Source organism: Cotesia typhae, unplaced genomic scaffold (genome assembly GCF_013202065.1).
Source record: "Cotesia typhae breed Kobodo isofemale line unplaced genomic scaffold, CoteBio_Ctyphae contig_5, whole genome shotgun sequence".
Classification (NCBI taxonomy): domain Eukaryota; kingdom Metazoa; phylum Arthropoda; class Insecta; order Hymenoptera; family Braconidae; genus Cotesia; species Cotesia typhae.
The window spans coordinates 2571096-2592531 of NW_027423757.1; the positions used below are offsets into that span (position 1 = coordinate 2571096).

At 28.3% G+C, this 21436-nt stretch overlaps 2 protein-coding genes, 1 long non-coding RNA gene and 1 pseudogene across 6 annotated transcripts in view; 1 reads left to right on the plus strand and 3 right to left on the minus strand.

Annotated features, from left to right (window-relative positions):
* LOC141531489 (glutamate receptor ionotropic, kainate 2) overlaps positions 1-4004 on the minus strand; it is a 121739-nt gene extending 117735 nt beyond the window's left edge. Inside the window, exons 1-2 of one of the 4 annotated variants that reach the window (XM_074249336.1) lie at positions 3733-4001; positions 899-1110 (exon numbers count right to left, since the gene is read on the minus strand). In XM_074249336.1, the coding sequence (XP_074105437.1) occupies positions 899-998 (100 nt within the window). In that variant the 5' untranslated portion in view covers positions 999-1110; positions 3733-4001. Of the gene's footprint in view, positions 1-898; positions 1111-3732 lie in introns of all 4 variants that reach the window. The other 3 variants (XM_074249337.1, XM_074249338.1, XM_074249339.1) reach the window with 3 other exon arrangements.
* A 1614-nt stretch (positions 4005-5618) lies between these two features.
* Positions 5619-8654, minus strand: LOC141531491 (uncharacterized). Its single transcript, XR_012479933.1, has 2 exons — positions 6485-8654; positions 5619-6412 (listed from the first exon to the last, which is right to left on the minus strand). It is a non-coding gene; the product is annotated as an uncharacterized LOC141531491 (long non-coding RNA).
* A 1769-nt stretch (positions 8655-10423) lies between these two features.
* On the plus strand, positions 10424-11740 carry LOC141530973 (uncharacterized). The gene is made up of 2 exons (XM_074248379.1): positions 10424-10659; positions 11379-11740. Exons 1-2 carry the CDS (start codon positions 10612-10614, stop codon positions 11583-11585), a joined length of 255 nt encoding a protein of 84 aa, XP_074104480.1. The 5' UTR covers positions 10424-10611; the 3' UTR covers positions 11586-11740.
* Positions 11741-17151: 5411 nt separating this feature from the next.
* LOC141531598 (uncharacterized) lies at positions 17152-19845 on the minus strand (annotated as a pseudogene).
* Between the last annotated feature and the right edge of the window lie 1591 nt (positions 19846-21436).

Here is a 21436-nt window from a genome sequence, read left to right on the forward strand (position 1 = left end):
TTGCTGGATTCCAAAGGGATTATCTAAATCCAGATTACCTGCAAATTTGAACCGATTTGGCCTCATAAATTTTGAGAAATTTCACAAATAAAATTAAAAGACTTTAAAAACTTTCCTCGATATATGTCTACTAATATTATCCTATAATAAAATTGAGATGAAATGTATGTGGCATTAATTTATTCGTGATGTGATTGGTCGAACATATCACAACCATGAAAATATATGCAAACTCTATATTTAGGCACGCGCTTGCGCGCGCAAATTAAATTCTAGTAACATAAGTGCAATGTGGTTGTAATACAAGCATCTTAAGGGCACTAAACGGCTTGATCTTGATGTGTTAAGATAAGAGTAAATGATAATTTTTAAACAGTTTAAAAAAATTTTAATTTTGATTAATTTTTATTTAATTTTAAATTATTTGAACTCTCTAAAAGTCTTGTAAGAAAAATTTCTTTTCTAAATGTTAAATAATCTAACTCAAGCTAATCATTGTGCCAGACTTGGATTGCGACTTGATTTTTTCGTCACTTCCCAAATTTTTGTTTGACGACATCAAACCATTGGACCAAGCCTCGTGCTGAGTTTGGCCTAGGAGTGACTTCTCAAGCTTCGGCTTCAAAATAGTACATAATAAGTTGGCTCGGCAAATTACAATTGGCTCAACAAAATTACAACGGCCATTCATCAAAATTAGTCATTTTGACCCGGGTAGGCCATGTCAGACAATTTTTTGATGACTTACTTCAATCATTACCAAAATTTTGAAAAAATTATACGATACTATTAAATATGCGTAAATAGTTGGTATTTTAAAGAAATTTCCAAAGTGACATGATGGATGAATTTAAAAATCGCATTATCGATAATTGACTTTGGCTAAAGAATAACTTACCAATTTTGACAACAGGAGGAAGCGCCGAAGTGTAAAGATTTAGTCGAAATACTTGTAAAATGAAAATGGAGGCTAGCAGGCAGCCGAGGGCCCCCTTCATAGTTCATCTCGAAAACTAGTCCTTGAGGTCCTCCTTCTATCAAGCACTTTTCTCATGTACTTGCGCTGTAACCAGCCCCTTAGGGCGTTAAGCGCCGCGAATTTATACAAATCTGAAACAAAATTTATTTCAAAATTAGCCAAATGATTGTTGCATTAACCATTTAAAACTTCTTTATTCTCGACTTTAAATCAGTCCATCAGTATTCGCATCATAGAATATATAATCCTATAAAAACTTCTATGCAAGTATTTAAATTCAGAATAACTTATGCTGAATGTATATCAATTACTATGATTGATAGGATTTAAAGATATGTCAGATTGCAAAGTATAACTACAAATTTAATCAGATATCAATATGAATATGAAAATCTAGGACGGTATAACTTAATTTGGGAAATAAAATTTTTTTATTTTCAATGTCTCGGGGAAAAATCACCCCAAGCTATACAGCCAGAATTTTATGTCGAAAAAAATTGCCTTTTTAAAGTGCGTTATTTTTATAAATGTAAAAAATGGAAAGAAAAATTTTTAGTAAATAAACGCTTCCAAATTCGATCAAAAAGTTTTCAATATTTTACTCGTAATGTACATTTTGAATATTATTATGATATATAAAATTAATAATTCGAAAATATTATTGGAACTTAAAATTAAAACATTTATTTTGTATTTTTTTTTTATTCAAAAATAAAATTAAAAAAAAAAAAGTTCCGAGTTAAGTTAACAGCCGTGTTCCATTAAAAATGAATTTGTACTGTAATATAGAGAGAAGTATTTTTTAATGTATTTTTACAATATTTTAAAGCTTGCTATTGTACATACTAGGTGAATGTTGAATAAATATAAAGTAGCTTTAAAAATTTTATTGAGAAAGTTGATTTTAATTTAACGATGAGAATCAATAAAACCTTTGCTTTATGGCAATGCCAGTGAGTTTCATTAAAACGAGAATATTTGCAGCTTTTCACCTACAGACTATGGTTTAGTCGTATAATATTTATAGTGTTTTCATAGCACAAAAGCCAAGTTTTATTATGAAGTTTATTGTCGGTTATTACAAGTGTTTGTAGAAAGTGAGATAACTCGTGTAAGACTTGTTTTTATTATTTAAATTAAGTGATAAAGAAATAACTAGTTTTTTTAGTCAGCCAGCTCCTTTCTATTTGTCGAAGAATTTCTAACGTATTTTACAAGTACTAACTTTTATTGTTAGTTTGAATATTAATCATTGAATAAATTTCATCTATAAGAATTTCCACATGATAAATATCAGGGTAATTGTAATTACACTTATGATTAAGACTCGACAATTATTCATTATTTTAATTTAACCTAATTCCTCCACCGGTCTTAATTACCTAGCTTTAATCATAGAATTTAATTAGTGATCTTTTATAACTTGATTATATAACATCTGTTATCAAGGGATTAAAATAAACAATTTTTTTTCCTCAATTTAATTTTAAAATTTTCATTTTAGGCCATCGCTCATGTTTAATCGTATTATCTCTGCGTAATTGTCATGACATAAAAATGCCGGCAATTTTACACCGGTGAAAAATAAACGTAGCCATTATTTGAATACTTTTTATATAAATTTAAATTTGCCATCACTCGTGACGTCTTACTTTAATAACTCAAAAAAAAATTTTTTATTTCCATAACTTTCAACGTCATTTTACCATTCACTGGATAAATCTGTTATTTTATTGAAAAAAATTTCAATTTTCTCTTAATTAACTTTTTTCGCGGGATTCGTTCGCGAAAATAAAGTCATTTAATCAACGAAAGTTATTAAAATAAGTTATTTAAAACAAGTATACATTGCTTCGATAAATTATAAAATTTATACATTTGTAAAAAAATTTTTTATAAAATTGAATTCGAATCGAATGACAATACTGGATCGATTGTATTCGGGATTGAATTTCAACCTCATAACCATGTTAGTAGTCAGTTCAGTTCTTGTAGTAAAAAAAAAAAAAAAGGGTGCTTTATTCGAATTCCGATAAAGAATTCAATTTTCTGGAATGATAAAAAAAGTATAGTGTTCGTTAAGGGTAAAAAATTGGCTAGATCAATGAAGTAAATTTAAAGTGTAGTTTTCTACCTCTTGATACTTGGGCTTCGTTCAGCAATCGCTTTTTTCTATATACCTTAATCGGTTTAACCTTTCATAGGAATCTCGTTAAACTAATGTAAATTGTAGATGTCGGGCCAATCGAATTTACTTTCGACAAGAATCAACGCTACTGAAGCTATCATATCTAAGAATAATATCTACGCCTGCTACTGCTGAAAAAGCTTTTTTATTTTATACTGAATAAAGCTACAAGTTTAAATAAATTTAATGCGTGTAGATAGCCAAGCTAAATAAATTTCACTTCCATTTTGTGGATTCATTTGGCTTCTAATTGTCTACCATTCCTTGTTTAGCCTATCCGTTAGTTACTTTGATCACGTGTTATTTTTTAAGCAACACTAAAAATAATTATGAATAACATAAAATATAAGTAATGCAAGCGTTAACAAAATTAATACATAAATTGCAAATAATTTCATTCAATAGAAAACAAATTTTTTTAGGAAAAAAAATTTTTTTTTCGATAGATTGAATGCCGTGGTCGAGGCGAATTTTTATCGGATTTTCAATGTCAGGTATGATAAAAAAAATTAAACGTAAAATTTTTTTTCCAATAAAAACAGTTAAAAATATGAGTGAAACTTACCAGAACGGAGCGATACATGAGGAACACACCGTGACAGCGGTCGGCGCGCGACTGCTCTTCTTCGTTCCCTCGTGATGGGCGCAACCCCGACAAATAGTACGCGGGGCGGATTTTTCTATAGATAGCTTTTCACGTTACACGTGTTCCAGTCATTATTGCGCAGGATATCCACGTGAATTTCAAATTTCGCGGTAGATTTTTTTATCCTTCAGCTGCTACGCTCCACCATAAACGTTGGATTGATTTTCTCATTTGTGTGCTTTAAGTTGATTGATTTTTTAGGGTCATTTTTTATCTAAAAAATTTTAAAACAATCGATTAACTTTTTTTCTTTGATTTAAGGATAAAAATACGATTTTTGAGGACAGTAATTTTAGGGAGCTTTTAAGACGTTGTGTTTCATATGAGCGAGTTTTATTCTTCACATAAAAATTTCTTTGAAATGATATTTCCATACAACATTGACTGTTATGACTCGTTTCCGCTTCATTTACGTTTATGATATATAATATGAATTTATATACAATATGCAATATATACCCTGATCTCTATATAACGATAAAGAGAATTATGTAGAGATCAGTGAATATGTTACATCACGATGTATAATCTACATAATATATATGCTTCTGATTTTTTTGTATAAAAAAGTAGAGAGATCTCATGAAGTTAAGATTAGTTTTAAAAAATACTAGTTTATTTTAAATTCTGATTTTATCATGATTTAATATTAAAAAAAATTTTTTTTTCGTTCTTAATAAACTATGAACAATCATTTTAACAATACCATAATAAATAACTATTTTGTATATTTATTTTTATCATGTACTGAGGCATAGATTTGACCCATTCAGCTTCTTTGGGTAAGGAGTTGCCGGAGTTTCCGTCCGATGGCGATAGTTTCGAGGTCTCAATATTAAAGAATTTTTCTTCCTCATTTCAATAGAAATTTACTAAGCAAAAATGTAAAGCATTGTTATAAATATAGAGACCATTTATATATATTTTTTATAAACTTCTATAATGCAAAATTTTTTTTGCCTTTAAGAGAATTCGTTACTGATTACAATGAATTAAAGAATTTTACTTAATAAAATAAACGAAAGTACATAGAAATATCAATAAAATTTATGCTTACATTCAGAAATTGAATCATTACACAGAAAAAAAAAATTACTTGAATCAAGTAAATAATTTTGAAGAATTTCATCGTCTTGGTTTTAGTTGAAAAATTCTTAAGTTAAGAAATTTCACTTGGTTTAAGTCAATTTTATTTGTTTCAAGAATTTTTCGTCTTGATTCAAGACAATAAGCTTCTTCAAAATTATTTTCTTGATTCAGGAATTTTACTCTTGATCCAAGTTAATTTTTTTTTCTGTGTAGATACTTGAAAAAAAGGATAATGTTCTTATAATTAGAATTATCAAAGAAAGATAGTTGAAACAAATAAAGTATGTAAAAATATGGCAAAAAATATAGATAAATGGCATGTGACTTGAATTTAAGATATGGACTGGCTGTCTGTTGAATAAAACACTTTATATTCCTTACTATTCTGCTGTTTGATAATTTTTTGTCGTTTGTTTTTTATTTGCACAAAGTCTTCATTTGTTTATGTTCCTTTAACGTCATTGAAGGGTGTCTTTATAATGGACATTCGAGAAAGTACATGCACTGAAAGCTCTGAGATAAATGAAGATCATTGGGGAAAACAAGAAAAAAATTAGATAAATCTTTTTTAATTTTCTGATAACAAAGTTATTATTATTTCTGAAGTGAAGTATCTATCGTAAATTAAAACTATCATGAGAGTGAATCACAATACCAATAAGTTATAATAAAGAATACATTTTTAATTAAAAAAATATAAAATCAAACAAGATAAATTATTTTTTAATGTTTTATTCTGGATCTCAAGCTCTCTAATGAACAACTTTTTTTTGGGCTCGAGATATAATTTTTTTTTATATTTGCAAGATTTTAATACCTTTTAATAATTAATCTGATACGCTATGTATCCAAATACCTCAATTTGTGTTTTTTGGAGATACTTTATTATTTTAATCTTTTATTATTCAAATTCAAATAATTTTTTTAAATAAAATAATTATAAATACAAAATAAAAGATGAACTCATAAACTTTATCATGAAATCATTAGCCTGGAAAAAAACGTAATCATATTTTTCTGAATAGCAAACTTTTCAACTGTGAAGTTTAAAGTGCAAGGTATTTTTGATTGAGTTTTTAAAGCATAATCCGTGTTCTGGACAACAGAATTTTAAATATTTTTCGGGTAAAATTGTCATTTCAGGAAACCACATGGTACGTTAGTGAAAAGTGTGGGATAATACGGTGACGCAGTAAACCAACTATAGATCGTTGTCTATATTTTCAGTTTCATGAAGTTTCTATTATGGCCATAGTTTACATTTTATTGTGGTTTCTCCCCTAATTTTCACGTCAAATTATTATCATCATCCGCGCCAACACCTTTAGAATTGTGGACATTGTACACCTGCAAAAATTTAGTGAATGCTTCTTGCGTATCATTGTTCTATTCAGTGCTTTATCATCCCTCATTTATTTTTATTCATTTATTTAACTATTTTTTGAACATGAATAAAATTCGACAGCAAATTTTTCTGCTCCATTAATCTTTTTATCATTCGCATGAAGTCCTGAAGACAAACGGTTGTTTTATTTAATTTTTTTATTTTTCGCAATTTTTAAGTACTTTCACATAAAATTACATTCAGTACTGTAGGAGTTAATATTTGATAGTTAGCTGTCGTTGGTGAACATTATTAGCAACTGTTTTAGAATGTTCAAGACACGTTGCTGTTACCATAATAATAAAAATTGTCAATACGATTACTTAAACTTTTTCCAGAAAAAATAGGTGTAGATCCAATAATTCCCAGTAATTATTCCTATAAATATAAATTAGTAGAATACTGTAATTGGGTCTCAGTTAACTTGAATTTATAACTACTTTCGGCAAAAGAAATAAATTTTTAATTGCAGTTACATTTTCTAGGTACTGTTTTTCATCTAAAAAATTAAGAAAAATAAGAGAAATTTTTCTCCGGCATATTTACATGATAAAATAGATTTTCTTAGTTAAGTGTAGTACATAGAGTATCATTAAAAAGTTTGTATTGTCGCAAACTCTCCACTAAGGAGAATTTCCGTAATTCTTCTATATGTAGTTGATTAGTTAGGAATTGGTTTAGGATCTATCTGTTTAAAATAAAAGACTCGGTGTTGGGGTGAATAATTGTGATTAATTTATTCCCCAAGAGGAGAAAACTCTGGTAATTGCTAGAGAAAAACTCCTCGAAGATGTTACAGTTGAGAGATATGTGAATGAATATGTGTGTTGATATGAATGTATATATGTTTTGCACTGCTGTGCAATGAGGGGTGAGAATAGATCTCAGCCGCCGTTAGGTTATTGTGGTTAACCGTCAACCGTTAATATCTCAGTAGAGATGTAAAATGTAATTATGATCAGAAAGGATCGTGTGTTTGTAATCGGAAGAGAATTGACTGTGTGTTTAGAATGGTTTGAAAGAACCAGTAGGTTCAAGTATTGAATTTGATCGCTGGGATCGAATCCTTGATCGCTGGGATCAAGTGTGTTATAAATTTGATCGCTGGGATCGAATCCTTGATCAGTGGGATCAAGTTGTGTTATGAATTGATCGCTGGGATCGAATCCTTGATCAGTGGGATCAAGTTATGTTATGATCCGAGAGGATCGAATTATTTTTGATTTAAATGATTTGAATATTTTGTTTAAATTAGTAGTTGAATATAGTTTTCTAATTTACGCGAGAATTTACTATTTAATTTAAATTATTTTCTGAATAACTCAACAAATTATTAAACATATGAATTTATTAATGTACCTTGTTTCTTGTAAATTTGATTTGAATTTAACAATTAACACGATTAAATTTAATTAAATAAAGCACATCAATGAAGTTAAGTTAATAATTACGACTGACTAAATTCAATTAAAACTTGCAAAATATAACTAATTAACAATGATTTTAATTATAATTGAATATTATGAAACTGAATTGAAGATTCTTGACAAACTTTTAACAATGATAATTTATTGCGTCTAATTTATCACGCGATTGAAGACAATGGCCGCGATGCTAAACGCTAAGTACGACGTACTTTTTATTAGCGTCTTAAATATTTGACCACGAATTTATGTTAAATTTAAAATTAATGCACAAATGTCGAATCAATGAATTTAATTAAGTATGAGAACTGATAATTAACTGATAATTAATTACGTTAGCAAATAATAAAACACAATGGAATAATTTCTTTGTCAGAGAGAACGCAGGTATATTGCACTAATCACTAGTCCCAGACATCGCGTTCATAAGAACGATAGTAGAAATTGCCATGAGAATAACCCATGTTAGATATTAAGTATAGATGTTTAAAGTTTGAGTATACTCATGATAGCACTCTAGTCAATCTCCTTTGTACCGACATCAAACAAAGTTTTTGACCTGAACTTGTGCCTCTTCAAAGTTTCACATGATTTTCATAGCTGAAAAAAGTTTAATAAACGGTTGAGCCTAAAGGCCATCCCTGCAACTACCCACTAATTACCTAAGAGATTAAAATTGCAATTATGACGTTTTTTGAGCTCAAAAATTTAATTTATGTATTATTTGGAGCTCTCCGAGCTCAAAAATTTAGCTGTTCTATGTTGTTGAGCTCTTCGAAAAATTTAAACTGTCAACTTGATGAGTTATTTAGAGGCTTATATGAAACAAAAGCAATTCTGACGACTCCCAAAATGACTTTGACTTTATTAATAAGCGAAAAATACGCTAAAATTAAAGAAATTTTTTCCAACTTCGAAAATTAAAAATATTCAAAGAAAATTGTTTTTTTTTTTTTAATTTTTACAAGTGAGCTATGAGTCAGTTATTGCACTGTTAGATAACTCAAGGTAATTTTATCATATCTGTATGTAACTTTTATGCTCACGAAATGTTGTAAAGCTTTTTACTTAGTCTACTTGAAAATCTGACTCATTTTTTTATTGCTATCGATAAATATTAATTGGAAAATAAAGAAGCTTTTATTTATTTTTTTTTTTGCAAATTGTGTTTAATATTTTTTAACAATTCAGTTCAATAATTAATTAGTTGATTTAAAAAATCTGCATTCTCTTTTGATTGTGTAAACTTTATTTTCCGATTGCAAAAAGATGACGAGATATTTTAAAGGTTGATCAGTGGGATTAAGCAAAGATTAAATTCCTTGTCAAGTTCTATCGTTTGTTTTAGCAATATATTTACATTACTTATAATAACAAATGCCAATGATGGGCGGTATGGCTTAATGTATATAAAATAAACGAAAAAGGAAATTTTGTATAGACCGGGTAGCTTAAATGGTAGAGTAGCTAATATGTCGTCGAAAGATTCTGGGTCCGAGTCCCAGTCCAAGCCATCTGAGTTTTTTCTAGCATATTCTATAAACTCTCATTAAAAAGGTCTTTTTCCTTTCCTTTCTCAATCCCTTTTTCTCCCAATTATCCTGTTACGTGAATGTTGGAACGCTTCACGTAATAACAATTACCGTAACTCCTGTCCTTTCCCGCTTCACAGCATTATTTAATTTTTTTAAAAATGTGGAACGCTTCACGATTTTGCATGCCAACGATTTTATTACACTAATTAGCCAATATCACTACTGTGTATTTCTGACTATTTTTATGACAAAAAATTTTTTTCTGGTGAAGACTCATAAAATTTTAACTATAAAATTTTTCAATGAAATATTAAACTAGATTAAAATTTTTCTGCATTTTTTAAAATTTCGTAGCTTTATATGAAAATTTTTTTTATGTTTTTCAAGATTAAAATCACATAATTGCATACATGCAGAATTTATTCTATCAAAAATATACAAAAAAAAAAAATAGCAGTCAGAAATTTTATTCAAGTTGTCAATAATTTTAGCAGTATTTGTATTTATGATTTCATTGCCAGAAATTTTCGATCGGAACTTTATTTATGGACCATTGGCTGTAAATCACGACAATGTTTAGCCGACATAGAGTAGATATGATTTTTGCACCATAAAAAATGTGAATAATAAACTAATTAAATTTTACTGAAGTTTATTTTTCAGGTAAAGTAAAGTTATGCAATTTTCTGGGTAATAATTAATAATCACAGCAAATCAACGTTGAATGCTGATAAAATTCTCATTTATAAAAAAAGAAAAAAATGTTAAATATCATATATATAATTGACATTGATTAATGTCATCACAAATGTATTTATGAATACGGAAAACATAAAGAGACGAGTATTTTGTCTTAGAATTAAATTACCGAAAATTACTCTTCAAGGTGATACGTGACTGATTGATTTTTCATGCTCAGAACCAATCAGATGAATTCCTTCTCAATTGTCGCTGCTGCAGAAGATAAACGAGGAAGACGATGATTTATCGAATAAGTTGACGTGAAACGAGAAAAATGTGATAGTATCATTTCTCACTTGTGCACGTTTAACAGATAAGAAATAATAGCGTAATAAAAAATTCAATATTATGAGGTAAACCTGTTAAAATATTAATATTAAATATACTGCTTCGGCGTTTTTTAAATAACAAAGGATGCCTAAGTGCCATGCGAGCAAAAATGTGGAAATTTTAATTTCGATTACTAAAATAAAAAATATGCACGCAGTAACTATCGGTCACGTACGACTCTCACTGTGTTAACTAAAGTTTAAGTATAAAAAGCTATTAAAAATTGTTATTGGCATCAGTAACTCGAAGTTTGTTTTCATCAAGTCAACCAAACGAAAAAATTAAATCTTCCACGATGAACAAGAGTATCATCATCCTCTTCATTGCTTTTGCTTTGTTGCAAGTAAGTTGAATTATTTTTTTTTTAATATATCAGTATTAGAAAAATGTAAGCCGTCTTTTTAAGAATTAAATTCTTTATTGATTTATTTACAAGCGATACTTGTAAACACCTTACTGAAAATTATTGACGATACGAAAAAAAAAATATGGAACGAAGAATTCATTTTCAATTACGTAAAATATTTGAATCTAGGTTCATGCTTGAAAGGTCTTTAATAATAATAATAAAAAAAAAAAAAAAAATATGAAATTTATACTTAAAAAAAAAAAAATAATAGTACTGAATTCATTTTCTATATCTTTTTTTTTTTTTTTTTTGATAAAAATATATATACAACAGAAAAGTTGAAAAATTTTGGAAGAAGGAACTTAAATTAGTTTTTTTTTTTTTTTTTTTTTATGACTTAAACATTTATTGACTAATTTCACTAAAAAGTTTAATTTCAATTAAATAATTCTTAGAACAAAATTGAATAGTTCATGAATAAATTTTTTTTCCAATCATTTTACCATTGAAATTGGTATGAAAAAATAATTACAATATCGAACTAACTGATTACATTGATTTCAAATTTTCAACACATAAATATGTTTTTAAATATTTCAATAACTTTTCTATACCTTGTAAAACGATGAATTACAAGTTTAATTTTTGAATTAAATTCGCATTAAATTAAGTGAAAATTTTAATAATTAATTAAAAATTACTTTCATTTCTAGTTGGTCAGGAGTGACGAAGAAAAACCCTCTGCCGATGGACTATCAAACGCAGCAGCAAATGCAATGAAACAAGTAAGTGAATCTGTTCAAAGCGCTATTGGACAAGCAAAAGATGTTGCTGAAAAAGGATTCGGCCAACTTGGTGGAACTTTAAGTAGCTTTAATCCATTTGGAGGTTCAAAATCAGAGGCTCCAAAGGAAGCGTAAATGGAATCAACAGCACAATTATCGACCGTTATACCCTATGATGATATGTACTATGATTTACTCACCATTTTTATATTTATAGCCATAAATAATTTACATGCATGATAATTATTTTCTATGGTATTATTTTAATAAATATAAATAATACAGAAAAATATAGCCTTATTTTATTACACCAATCACTTTTAAAGTTAATTGAATAAATAATTATTATAATGTGGTAATTAAAACTGAAATCTAAACATGTCAAAAAATTTTCTGATATGACGAAATGCCCACATCAGGCTTGATATGGTCATATATGCCCACTTATAATTTTTCGACCAAAGATAGTGTTTAAAATCTCCGATATAGGGTGCCAGTGATAATTTATGAAACAAACATCATTTTTTAATTTTCTAAATAGTTTATATGCAATTCGTTTGTAGTTAAATCAACTACTAAACCAATAATATGTCATATTAATTGACGTACATATTTCTAGAAAAAATAAAAATAAACAAAATTATATTAAATCGTTTTTTTACTCATAAAAAGCTTGATAATGTCATATATTGATCATATCTAGCCACTTATGAGAGTATAGGCCATGTTAGAAAATTTTCTTCACATTATTTAAAATATACAGCAAAAGCACACGTCTGCTTTTACATGAATAGTCTATAGTTAACAACAACATCTCACGAAATAAGTGACTAAATTGTTGAATGTGTATCTCTCGCATTCGGTTTCAAAGAATGTGTAGTGTTCTTAGTGGAAGGTTGTTATATAGTTCACGGCTATATATTTCAGATGCTGAGACACTTCACATTGCAAGCTCGAGTGCCTTCTTGATGGTAAAACCCGCGTCTCACAAATTCAGCATCTCCACTTTAACAAGTTAGGTTATATTTGAGTCTAGAATTCACAAAAAGTTAAGGTTACTGAATGCACTGTTGAGGTCGTAAGATGTTTTTGAATAGCTGTTTATTTTATACTGCTTTCAAACACAATCGAGTTTAAATTTATACTTTTTTACATCTTTAATGTTAAATAAATAATATTTTGTTTTTAATTTATTTATAAATTTGTCTGTTTTACAACTTTTGGTTGAATATTACAGCCAATTAATGCCGATAAGATCATTAAATATGATAAACTTTAGTATTTGAAAAAAAAAAAAATCACTTTATGAAGCTGAATCGTAATTTTTACTGCATTGATCATGCCACGAAAATGATCAAATCTAAAGTGTTTTTTTTTTTTTTTTTTTGTCAGAGTGACCGTCGAGGGACGATAAGTAAAAAATTTAGTCGGCATGTTTTCAATCACACGACAAATCATCATTGTTAGCTCTAACGACCGACTTAAAGGTGAAAATAGAAACGAGGAAAAGGAGTGAAACCGAAAACCCAATGAAATTCTTGTCTTGATCAAGCCACTGAATTTACGAGCCAGTCGTGTAACCAAGACTTTCGACTAACGATAAAAAAGAAGATTAAATCCATTTACTTTGCCCAAATTATTATTACAGAATGGCAATGTAGTTTTATTATTTATTTTTCATAATATTTCATGAGATTTTATTTTTTATACTTGTATTCAAGTCCCGAATTATAAATAATCAATAACGACAAGCGATTGAAAATAATTCCCTCTTTCATAAGTAATTGAGCACGTGAATTTAATATCGTGTGATATCTGATGTATATTATCAGCTTTTCAGTTAACAGTTGATGCTTGCTCCTGTAACATGCTCAATCTTCCCGTCAATCATTTACACAAGAGCGATTTTGATCAGTCTCGCGATACATTACTGTATAACTAGTAGTTATACAGTAATTATTAACTACCATGATCACCCTAATCAATACGTTTCTCGAGCGGAATGTTTATGAAGGAATAATTTAATTAAACATGTAATCGGAATTTGATTTTTTTTTATATTCATTTTTTTTTCATTCTGACTTCATTTAATTAATTACAAGTAAATTAATATAAATTCACATCATTATTCGTTATCTTATAGTTTATATTCTGATTGAATGATACCCAAAAACGGTTCTTGTTGCTATGTCAAACACATAAATATTCATTGGTGTCCACTACACAAATAATGAGCCATTCGCAGCTATTTGTATAAATGAAGGATTTCGGTTTTCTATTTTAACATGCCTATTCACATATAAAAAAGTCCTGACAAACCCACGCCGCGTGAATGTAAGGGTCTTAAATCCACGCTGCGTGAATGTAAAGGCCCTTACATTTAGGTAGCGTGGATTTATCAGGACTTTTTTACGTATGAATAGACACTTCTTTTGTATTTATCTGAGCAATTAGAATTCATGCACTGAATCAGTAACTTCAAAAAAAAAATATTATTGTCAACCTGCGTAATTGACACCGTCAAAATACTAGTGAAATATAAGCCCTTATTGAATTAAATCAAATAAAAATACAATTTTCAACTGTTGGATGTGAAACAATTGATAAATCTTTAGCATTACAAAATTATTGAAATATTTTATTCGATTTTGATACAAAGGCATTGCTCAATCAATTAATATTTATTTTTATAAATGATAATGGATATTTAATCAAACAAAATTCCATTGCTTTATTATTGTTATTATATTGTATATTATTATTATCATTATTATTTTATATAAAAAACAATTGTTAATTAATGTTAAATAATTGTTAATGAATGTTTATTATTCTCTCTGCATAACTCACGAAAGTTATTGAAAGACTGCAAATTGTACTGCGGAATCGGCGCTGCGAGCTTAGAAAAAAACGTCAAAAAGTTTTATAACTTGCCGGAAGATATTGAAATCCATTTGAAAATGGAAGATTCAAGCAGATTGCTAGAAGTTATCAAACAGTAGTTCATTGGGTGGACAAGAAGATTGATTGTACAGAATACTTTTCGAATATTCATTATAACTTTTAATAGATAAATTTAAATAATAATTTAAAACCTTCCAGTTAATTACCTTTCAAATTACACACGATCAATTAACAAAGATTAAGTCATTCTATAACAAATTTTTACGTTAAAAAATGTTATCTCATATTGATAAAAAAAAATTTTGAACCAAGAATACCATTTTGAAGAAAATTCTTGGTTCACGCTTTTCACTCTTTTTTATCAGTGTATTTTTTAAAAATTATGAGAATAAAAGTTAATGGTTTTTTAGATTAACACAATGTTTGTTTTTTTTTTCTAATGAATAACTACAAAGTTATTCAGTAATTTTCTGAGATCCCATACCTATTGATGTTTCGTTACTAGTGATACTTTTCCTCCTTCATTAGGCACTAATTTAATTTTTATTCGTCACAACTATGTTTTTATCTTTCTTCAAGCGTACACATTTAAATATATATATTTCTCTTTTATGTATACTAGACATAAAATGCTCGTTTCGCGTTAAAAATTTTTTTCCCGGGTACTTTTTTTATTTCTAGGGAGAGAAAAAATTCGCGATACTAGAATAAATATTTTCAACCAAAAAATTATTAGACAAGACGATTAGTATTTTTGACGATGAAAAAATTTTTTGAGCCGAAAAAATGATCTTCTAAAGTTTTCCTTAAGGTATAAAGAAGCAATTTTTTTAAGACTAATTTTTTTATATGAAATCCGTAAGAAAGCTTCAAGTTTGATCTGCGACTTTTGATAATCAAACTTGAAAGCTATAATTTCGAAATATGAACAATATAGTCAATCAGGTCTGTGGTTAGTCTTTTTTTTTCTGCAATGAATAAACGATTATGGCGATTAATAAAAAATGATATAATGGCTTGCCCACTAATAGCAGGGACATAGAATTAAATTATGTCTCTATGTTTCAATAACGCAATGTATTAATGGACGAGAATAGATGTTTAGCACCGGAACGTTGAATTTAATTCAAGCATCAGAACATTTATGTTTCACTGACTGAACGTAGTAGCACTTTGAATGACGCTATTGTGAATTTCAACAACGTTTACCATTATCTATATCTATAACTACATCAAAATTACGGATTGTTAAATCTTCGTCAACAGATTTCATCGACCGTTTTAACGCAAATTTAATGCTGCAACACTGACGTATACAACAAAAATCTTCATCTATAACTCCATATTATGCTAAATGAGCACGAATAATAAGCCTTTTAAATCATTGTTATGATTCTGTATGATATTGTTTTCTAAATGTTGCGTAAATGCATTTTTCATGTTGAGTATTTGAAACATATTTTATATTTCGAGTAAGGTAAAAGACTCGGTTATTGACACTAGCCTAGTTGTTTGACATTTTTATTATAATTAAAGAAGTATTATGTTCTCAAAAGACCAATTATCTTAAAATTTATAACTCATAAATTATATTTATTAATTTATTAGAGTTAATTTTTTTTTTTTTAATTTTATTAAGATTATTAATTTTTATTAAATTTTAATGAGGTCAAAGTCAATAACTAGGTCTTTTATCTTAATTGCTTATTAAAAATCTCACGTACAAGACTCAGTAAATAATTCGAAAAGAAAAAAATTTTCAAACTGACTAAAAAACAGGATGTATAAAACTCAATAGAATACAATAACTCAGAAAAGAATCCATTTATTTGTAATTTTAACTTCTTGTTAAGATTTTCGATAATCGAGGTTGTTGATCTTTTAGATCATTTTTGATGAAATAAAATAATTATTAGAACTCAAAAAACCACGTCGACCGCCGCCAAGAACGTGGAAATGGGTTGATTGGTTCGAGAGATATCGTTGACGAAAAATTTTGAAATATGTGTTTTTTAACATGACTCCGAAATTTCTTTTCGAATCGTTTGTGAAGTAATGATATAACTATACAATCTCAAAAAACCATGCCGGAATTATCCAAAAACGTCAAAATCGGTTGATTGGATCGTGAATTATCGTTGTCGAACAAATTCGGAAAAATTTAATTTTTCAAATATCTCCAAAATTTTGAATCTGATCGATTTAAGTTGGAAGATAAATTATGGAATTTGAAAAACTGCGTTGAATGCTGTCAACTATGTGAAAATCGGTTTATTGATTCGAAAGTAATTGGAGTTTGAAAATTTAAATAATAGTGTTTTATTAAACTTCTATCAGACTTTTGAACTCGAAGAGCTCAAAATCGTAGAAGAGTTAATTTTTTGAGCTCGGAGAGCCTGAAATAACACAAATCATACGTGTTTTTGAGCTCGAGGAGCTCAAAAACGCCACAAGTGCAATTTTAAGCGCTTAGATATGAAATTAGCGGGAAATTGGAGGGGTGGCCTTTAGGGTCAACCATTTTCCTAATTTTTTTTATCCATGTACACATCGCTGGACAGGATAAATAGCAGTTTAAATCAAACAAATTAAATTCAAGCCCAGAAAAAGTTGTAATTTTTTTATCAATAAATAAGTCTCTCGGCTTACAGTTATCTTGTCCAAATAAATAAGCAAAACAAAATTCACTAATTTAAATTGTTAATCAATCGGTATATTTTTCCGAAATAATTTTATTTGATAAAAAATACTCAGTGCACAAGTCAAGGGAAGCAAGTGTCAAAGTAACAATTTCAAATCACGAGTGCCCCAGATGAGCATGATGTGCACCGGTAGCGATGATAACGCCAGGTGCGACACCGTGTGTTGAAATAGATGCACCATCAGGGCCAGCAACCACCACGGAACCAAGTCCTCCGTGAAGAGCTGCGTGTCCTACATGACCACCAACAAAAATCGCTCCTGCACTGTATCCATGAACACCATGACCCCATGCAGCTGCAATAGATAAATAATTTAAACCCTAAGAGTATATAACAAATAACAAGTATCTTATAGAGTGAAATTTTTAAACTCAAAAAGTCCTAAAGCAGGTTCAGAGATTAAATCAGATCCTGCCAAGGATCCTATTACTGCAGCGGGACCTGCTACGGATCCTGTGATTACAGCGCCACTATCCACAGCACCTGAGATGTGCACAGGTCCGATAAGTGCTCCTGCAAGACTTTTTGGACCTATATGAGGCCCCGATAGCACAGAGCCGGCTTAAACGGGTCTAGATAATCCATGTCCAATCTATTCATGACCAAGAAGTCCAGCTGGTGCTTTGTTATGTAATTGTTTAATGTTTTTTACCAGGCTCTTTACTTTGAGTTTTTAATTTGCTCGTGAAAACTCCGTTTAATGTTTGACGATTTGATTTAATTACAATGCTTATACAGCAAAAATTGGCCTTAACTTAGCCATACAGAGAAAAGTTTATGATTACATTGAATCATTAAGGTGACATGCCATGCGTCAATTACCGTATCATTCATTATTGATGAAAGTATTATTTTTGAAGACATTGAAATTGGTTTGCACTGACAATCTATCTCTTATCTTATATTTTGAAAATAACTGGCTTTTATTTTCATCTCATAAATAGCGTAACGTGAATACAGTTTTAGAGCCATCGATCAAAAAAATATGGTGTGAGGTATGCGAAATCTAGCTGAGAGTATTGAATCATTGACAAGAAGTATGCATGCAAAGTTTTTCTTTGATAACTTTTTAAGGGTAGAAAATAGACCAAGCAAGAGAGATTTTGAAATAAAAAAAAAAGTCCCTTTGAAAGTTGATCCTCGTTATGACAATAGTTGATAAACATGAAAAAAAGATTAAATTTTCAAGTTTTTCTGAAATAAATAAAATAAATTAGAATAATGAAAAATTGTAGAACGTAAAATTTTCTAAAAGTATTGAATTTAATTATTTTTGATACGTATATTTGATTAAATACTTAGAGCGCGCCAAAAGTGCATAAAAGTATCACTGTCAGCACTGAAAAGTGTCAGGTCATTTTTTAAAATTAATATACATTAAAAAATCAATTTTATGGAAACATAGTTCTGAAAATTTATAAAGTATTTATTATAATGGAATAAGATACTTTTTCGTAAAAAAAATTTATTTAATTTTATTTTATTTTGCAGTGTGTTAAATAAATTCTGAAAAAATTATAACTGCAATTGTTTAGAAATGTTTTCTTAATTATTTGATAGCGATCGGACTTATGGTCACTTTAAGGATCAAGTGTATTTTAAAAATGAAATCTTTTGTCACCTAAGAGGGGAAAAAAATTTGCAGGGGGAAAACATTTATTTACATGATGATAATTGTCTTATCATCATTTTTTAGGTAATTGAAATTGTACTTACCTCAATAGTTTTTCTTTAAGTCATATATATATATATATATATATATATATATATATATATATATATATATATATATATATATATATATATATATATAGCTATTTTTAATAGCATTAAATTATTCTCGTTATTGAATAAAAAAAAGACTTTTATGTAAATTAAATATTAAAACTGTGACAGTTATTATTAATAATTGTTGATGCTATAGCTTGCATACAACGTTACATTAATTAATAATAAAAAAATTTGATTTTTATTCACGAATAAAATATCAGCTCTGTTAAATCTCTGTCACCACTAATTACTAAATTTCACATTTTATTGGAGCTTCATGAAACTTTGAGCGATCTTGCAGAGATTGGTTATAAATTTCCAACAAAAAACAAAAGGATGTAATTAGCGATCGGTGCGCTTAATCAATTCGAATTTCATTTTAATTAAAATTTCTCGATAGTAATATTATATTCGATACATCCATAAAATGAAAATTCACTTGTGTAGTATATTCATTTATTTTTTCATCAATAAGTACGGTAATTAATTCTCCGATAATCCAAGACTTATAAAATTGATGATTCACTTATGTTTCGTCAATATTTTTTTAATTATTCAATTTTTCGTTGGCCAAATGAACAATTTAACTTTGAACAGGAGGAAAATTCTGCTGAGTTAATCTTCCTTCTATTTATTTATAGATTTATCTGAAACTAATATTTTCACCGTCAAATTTACTTTTTTGTCATGATTCGCTGTGATTCAATTTTTCTATAGAACGTAATTTTACGAACTTGAAATCAATTTTAAAGAGTATCATATGAAAAAAAAGTATCGGATAAATTAATAAAATTTTTATCTTTACACTAACAACATCCCTTTAGCTTGCGAAAATCAAGAACCACACAAAAATAATTTTGTATCAAAATTCACAGTATGTGCATAGAAGTACCAGTCGTATTTTTACAGTGTGCTTAGTGTAAAATGTATAACCTGCAGCACGTTTTCAGAATGTATAATTTACAATTAGCACTGTAAAGTGCTGTAGGCATTAGTTTTTCTAACATCATCACGTGCATGAGTTCTGTTGATTTTCTAAATTTTATCCGTGCACGTATTTACGTTACTTAAAGAAAGTTTCTGAATTGGGATAAATATTCGTTGTATTTTTTTGCAGAATGATTTTTCCTTAACCACTTTGATCACTATCTTTACTCTGGTATTGTGCTCTTAGCTATCCTAACCCGCCTTTTTCTTTGATAATTCAGCTATTCATTAAACTCGGAAAATTTCTCGGTTATTCAAGTGGTATGACACAAGAAACATTCTCCAATTTTTTCCACGAAATTCTCCCATTTCCTTATTTTGCTGTAATGTGAAGGATCGATTTTTTAATGCATTCTGTCTACCACAACAGACGCACTTTGTCCACCGCTTCCCCATAGTTATAAAGAATTAAAAAAAAATTTTTAAAGCAATACTTGCGAAATCATACGATCAAGCTTAGATTTTTTATTTTGATTTACTTTTTTTTTCTTCATTTGATTTTAAATAAAGTTTATGCTGATACACGATTTCAATTAATTTTACGATATTAGTAAAGAAATAAATCACTTTCCTGTAAAAAAATATTTTCATATAGCCACATACGGCTTGATCTGTCCTGATATGACTTGATATGCCCATATACAGTCAAAACCGTTTATGATGACATTGCTTCAAATGATAAATCGCTTATAACAACTATATTAAATTGGAGTGGATAATTTTCAATTTATTTACCACCGTGAGTAAAATTGACTTCGAGAAATTATATTATTAATAGACTTTTCGTTCCGAGAAGTCAATTTTTTACTTAGTTTTATAAATTAAAATAAAAAAATAATTTTGACTCGTTCAAAAATTACAAAATGCGTATTTACAGATTTTAAAAATTACGATTAATGAACTGTTTTTCAATTTCTGTAAGAACTCAAATTTTAAACATTTTTTATACAAATCAAAAAAATGAATTTTTTTTAAATTCTAATTTTTTCGAAAATCTTTTTTTTCTAATTTAATTTTTTTTCTTGAATTCGGAATTTAAACAAAAAATTTTTTTTTACTCAAATGAAAGGTCTCGAGGAGTGTAACATCGGAATGAGCTTATATCTCAGAAAATGTCAATAATGAAGAAGTGACTTTGAGTCTTGCAAACTGATGATATTTTTCAACACATAAGCTTATCTCGATACTACATTCATCAAGGCCTTTTATTTGAGTACTTACATGAATTTTTTGAATATCTTATATATTTATTTATTTATTTTATATTGACGAAAGAAAATAATTTGGCACATGAAACTTGTTTTAGTTAAATAAAAATTGATTTTAGTATAAAAACTCCGTACTCGGATGGATTTTCAATTTTTTTGAAATCTTTTCACCACCGTACTACCTTAAGTACCTCATTTAGCCCCCCCCCCCTCTCTTCCCTCCCTTATAACTTGAAAACTATCAACTTTAGCCAAATTTTATACGAATAACTTTTACTATAAAATAGCTTAATATATTAAGAAAAAATTAAGCCATCCCCAAAAAAATTCTTTTAAGCAATTATTTAAGCAAATACATTTGAAAAATTGAAGGATCCGGTTTTCTTAAAAATGTTTGCGATATTCGGCTACTACC